General features: G+C 36.9%; 1 protein-coding gene across 1 annotated transcript; it reads left to right on the forward strand.

The window, feature by feature from the left end:
- The first annotated feature begins 463 nt into the window (after positions 1–463).
- Positions 464–2,218, forward strand: LOC115954810 (extensin). The gene has a single exon (XM_031072753.1). The coding sequence runs from the start codon at positions 747–749 to the stop codon at positions 1,935–1,937; it is 1,191 nt and encodes a 396-aa protein (XP_030928613.1). The 5' UTR covers positions 464–746; the 3' UTR covers positions 1,938–2,218.
- Positions 2,219–5,714: the final 3,496 nt, after the last annotated feature.

Consider the following 5,714-nt stretch of genomic DNA (forward strand, 5'->3'; position numbering starts at 1 on the left):
GCTCACTACGAGGTGGACCGCGGCGGCTGCGTTTTATCAGCACAATAAGATTAAGATACATCGCACAAAATGTGAACGAGACAAATTCACACAAAAAGTACGTGAATGTATATTTCTAATTTGCTATGCAGATTGCAGACTAATAGTTTCATTAAGGTTCCATTTTTAAATTTTCCAAAGAAAGATTTACGTTTAGAAGAATATTACTATTATTCTGCTGGACATCTTTTTAAGAATTACTCATGTAAAATTCTATGAAAATGGCATCTCTCTCTAGTACGGGTTATTGGAATGAGTCTATAGTTTTTAAAAGTATGTAACTTTAAAATGGTGGTTTCTATAGGTTTCTTCAAGCAGGTATTACTAAATTGCATGAATTATAACCATTACAAGCTGAATGAATTCCCACCGTATGCGAAGTCGCCCCTAGAGGGCTGCAAAAGAAGTATAGACTCTTCTAATTAAAGGACTCCAATGGATACCAATCTTGCTTTGTGAACTTTTGTCGGCTGTGGGTGCTAGCTGAATCCGATGCCTTTCCTATTCTCCCCTCTCTCTTTATTGCGGCGTGTTTCTTATGCTCCCCCATCCCCCTTTTTCAAATTTCTTCCAAAGTAGAATTCTCATTGCTTGTAAAACTATAAATAACAACACATTCCAGCCATCTATATTTGTGCTCATTCATAAGTTTTTTGTTTAATTATAGTTCAAGCTCTCTGACCCGCTTTGCATAATTCCTCTCCAATATGGCAAACCAACCAACCCCAGCTCGTCCATGGTTCCGTTTAGCTTCCATTGCCCGCCCTGCGGCCCCAACCCCGACCCCAGCCCCAGCCCCAGCCCCAGCTCCTGCCCCTGCCCCTGCCCCTGCTCCGGAGCCACGTCCACCTCTAGTAATTCGGCCTACATTTAGGCCATTAGCCCCCTCTCAGCCAACTCAACCTCAAGAACCCACTCCACCACCACCCGCCGTTGCTCCACCCCCAGCCGCTGCTGTTACACGATCCTTTGCTACTCCAGCCCCAGCACCGGCACCAGTAATAACAGCACGTCCTATTTTCTCTACTAGCTCAGTTCCACCGTCTCCAGTCACTAAAGCAGTGCCATCCTCCTCTTCGGTTCGTACTTCTCCAATTGCTAAAGAAGCACCAACACAGAGTTTTCCCAATGTCAAAGCAACCACCACTATCACCACCGCCCCATCTCCAAAAACCATTAAGCCTGCTGCTCAAACCCCACCTCAGTCACCAAAACCCAAGCCCACTGCTCCACCACCTTCTCCTCTAAACCTTCCACCTACACGATTGAAGGCCGAAACTGAGACAGAGCAGAAGATCCCACTGGAGGCAGAGCAGAAAACTGTGCTGGTCCAAAAGACTATTGAAAAGCCTAAGCCGTGGCTTGGTGGCAATGCTGACTCGCAGTGGGAACATAGCGAGCATTACAAGCCCAGCTATGTCCATAGTGGAAAGCAAGAAGGGCACAAAGAAGTTGAAATCAAGGAGAAAGGTAGCTACAAAAAGTTTTCGGATTCAGAGGAGGCGGGTACGAGGGTCATAACAATTGCTGGCGAAAACAAAGGTGCTTTCATGGAACTAATTCGATCCCCAAAGAAACTTGATGGTTCTGACAAATCTAAATCTTTGCAAGTTAAGAAGGGCATTACTACAATGGGAATCCAAGGCAGTGACTCGGAAAGCTATAGCAGTAGCGATAAGGAGGGAAATCCAAAGAAAGATAAGAGTCACAAAGGAAACAAAGGGACTAACTCTGTACCCATGAGTGCATTCATGAACAGCAATGTGCAGGGTATTAACAACTCCGTTGTGTACAATTCCTCATACAACCACCATGACCCTGGGGTGCACCTTTCTCTCTCCAGGAAAGCCTCTGGTGGATTCCAGGCCAAGGAACGCGTTAATGGCGATCGGGATTAGAGGGAGACGATGATACTTACAAGAAGGTTTTTACATATTTAATTTGAATTTCAAGTTTTAGGGTATAGTACGTAAGAGAATAAAGGTGGAGTGATATTTGAGTACTGTTGAGAAAAAGAGCATGGACTCTGATTCTTCATTGTTAGGTTGCCCTTCCAGTGGAGTATAGCTGAAGATTGTCCATTGCCAGTGTTTGGTAATAAAAAGCGGAAGTTTGCTATGTATGTGCCTATATATGTATGCTTATAATTATTTATTGAGCATTAGTTGTACTTTTATAACCAGAATGGAATTTGTCCTTCAATTCCATGATGCCAATGGCCATGTTATTCAAATTGCATGCAGAGTAGTTTCCTTTTCCTTGCTTTATGTGTTGAGCTTGGCGTTTAATTGCATGTGTACATACACATATAATTAAATGTTGATGATGCTGTGTTAGATTCATCTACTTATTTGAAAATGGATGAATATGAGTTTAAGAACTCAATGATAACCTAAAAATTCTAAGACATCCTACTCTTATAATACTGAGGATTGTTGGAAAAGTGAGCCTACAAGAATGATTACTTCCACAAGTGTACCAAAAATATTTGCTTTGTTTTTACTACTGAAGAAAAATAGTATGACTTTGTTATAGGGCCAAACAAAAACTTATCAGTACGTGATTAGCGGCAATCAGCATGGCTCATGAGACCCAGCCAGGCAATTTAGTCACTTCAAGTATCTTATCAGACCAATATATAGTTTCAGAAAATTTATTTGGCATAGCATCACCACTCAAGTCTATACAATAATGCATGAATGGCATTACTCTTCAAGGTCCAAAACAAAAAGGAGTTAGCCAATCTGAAGAGCACTATAATGTTAAGCCCAAATATTTTTTGGCACACAAATATATTGCCTCATTACGTATTATATGTATTGATAATTTTACATTGTTGATAAGCTTAAAATTTATATCATCTTTCGTATTTGGCCCTATGTTTATAATATTGTCAATTAAAGTCCCTAATTTATGAAATCATTTCAATTTGAAGTCACTATACATGTTCTTTATTCATTTTGTCAGGTTAGCTAGTAATTAACGGAGTAGAGAAAAGAGAGAAAGCAACCTCTCAAGTGATGATGAATTCACCTCGGCGGTAAATGGGGCTATCTTTTCTTAGCTATTGGTGTTCACTTACTGATGTATGGTCCACAAATGAGGGGCATATGTCGACACGGCTTTTTACTACCGTCAAATCCTTATTAGTGCGTAGGGAATCTTTAAAATTCTCTAGTTTACCTAGGATTAAAAGTCCTATCAAAATGGGGTTTGTGGGAATAATGGACTTCAGCTTACCTAAAGACATATTTTATTGGTCTAAGGATGGTCTTATAATATGCATGAATGCATGGGATGAAATTCAGTTAGTTTTTATTGGTCCTCAAAAGATTAATTAGTCAACTAAGGGTTTAATTCCCATTTGTTAAGATCTAAAATAATTATAAACATGCAAACATAAGATTATGCTTAGAGTTAATGTGCAATTCTTTGAATTATTAAAATAAGTATTTATCTTTCAAGGATGAATAATTGTCTTGATAATTTTAGAAATCAAGTTAATTTGGGTTAACCTAACCAGAAAAGAGTACATCACAATTTTAAAACCTTGATTTATACATCTCAGTAAGATTACCATTATCTCCATGAAAATTTTACAGAAACCTATCAACCCCAATGAAATCTTATTTTTGAATGTTTTCAAGCTCTAGGAAATTGAAACTTTGTTCATCAATGAAGAATCTTTCTATTGACAAAATATATATATATATATATATATATATATATATATTGCTGAATGATTGCCTTTTATGGCACCAACAACCTCTTGTGCTTGATTGGAGGAAGTTTTATCAATGATGTGAATTTTGATCTCACCTTTTATGCATAAGACTTTATCTTCATCAAGCACAATTTTATCTCATTAACTATGTTCCACAAGATAGTCTTCATAAATTGGTAGAGATCCTAACATATGACACCAACTCTTTCAATGTGTTCATCCATCTCTTCAATATTGCAATCCTCCTCCTCCTCCTCCACATAACATGGATTTGGATGGTAGTTATGAGGTCAATTTCCAATGGCTAAGGTAGTGAGCTACTCTAATGGGACATCAAACCACTTATCCATATGTTGAAAGATCACCTTTGCAACCTCATTGTATTTATACACGTCAACTACGCCAACATGCCTTCTCCCACGTGCTCTTCTTTGTGCCATGGTAGGAACATTTAACCTTAGTTTAATAACAATTGATGTGGTGTTGTATGGCTCTAATACAAATTGATGCAGTACAGACGTGTAGAAGCAGAATTAGTAACATACAATAACTAAAACTCTTTCACAATACCCAAATTCAAGAAGAACTCTATGCTAGAAGACAAAAGAATAGAGAAAACCTCTCAAAAGAAAATTATATTAATAACAGCTTCATAATCACGTGGTCCCTCTGAATTATATTTAGAGGATGAGATTTTCTTTCTCCTTTAAGAAAAACAAATAACAAAGTTCCACTTCTCCTAAAAAAATGAAACAACTTAATTAGGAAAAGAAAAAAGAAAAAACATAAAATTCTTATTCAACTAGGAAAAAGGAAAGAACATAATCCAAAATTCTAATTTAACTAGAAAAGGGAAATAAAAGTCTAATTCAACTAGAAAAGGGGAAACATATAATAATTATTTTATGTTCAATCAACCAATTTGCATTACAACCCCATATTCAAAACATCAAGCCTAGAAATCAATGTACCTTACAGAAGATTCAAAAAAAAAAAAAAAAAAAAAAAAACTTTATAGAATCCCCACATATCTACAAGCAAGAATCTCAAAATCAATGACAATCTCGTCGGACCTAACCCATGCCCAAGCTCGTCACCTATGGTCTTGTCATTCCTAATAAATACCCATGCTTGATAATGAGGAAGACTTCTAGTTGATCTAAATTTGAACACTTATGTCTTTCTGGCCTATTAGATCATTTTGGTGAATGAGAAATATTAATAGATTTAAAGTTCAGATTTTCGGTGACGAGATCTAAAGATCTCTAAGCTCTCCAATTAGAAATCAGTTTAGCTCTTGCCCGTAAAACACAGTTTGGTTGACGATTCACCCATCTTCTCTATATTGCATTGCAAGCAAACCCATTGGGTTGTACGGTGCCACGCATCTGGAGGGGGGTATTTTAGAGTAATTTATTTTAATTTTTAAAAGTTTATTTATGTTATTTAGTTGACATGGTGTGATAATTTGACTATCTTCTTTTAAACAATACGTTATATAGGATTGCAATTTTATAGGGAAAAATTAAAGTTACCTCTAACTCCAAGGATATAATTTCCAATTGAACCCTTCATTTGTTCAATAAAATAGTTGATTTGAGATTTTTCTTAATTTTTCCTTTCTACTTAAATTAAGTGGAGACTCCTAACTCCTATAAGTCTCTTAGATAAGGAGAGCAATATCTACAGTTGAATCTCCACGTTAAAATTAGTTATTGGGAAATTACTTAAAGAAAAAATCTTGGCCCTCCCAAATCCTAATTATCACAGAATAATTAAAGTTCTTAAATAACTAGTTTCATACATAATATGTTGTCTTGTTGCTTCTTTCATTTCTTTCATTTGTAAGGACCTGCAAGGCAGTGTCCATAAACAAACACCCAACTTTGTCCATGTAACCTATTTGGTAGATGCATGGATCCCCACTAAATTCTCGAGGCAGAAATGAGCT

This window comes from Quercus lobata, chromosome 8 (assembly GCF_001633185.2).
Source record: "Quercus lobata isolate SW786 chromosome 8, ValleyOak3.0 Primary Assembly, whole genome shotgun sequence".
Taxonomy (NCBI): Eukaryota; Viridiplantae; Streptophyta; class Magnoliopsida; order Fagales; family Fagaceae; genus Quercus; species Quercus lobata.

Bases quoted from the DNA above. Each gene is read 5' to 3' on its own strand.
- LOC115954810 (XM_031072753.1), top strand. From the start codon at position 747: ATGGCAAACCAACCAACCCCAGCTCGTCCATGGTTCCGTTTAGCTTCC.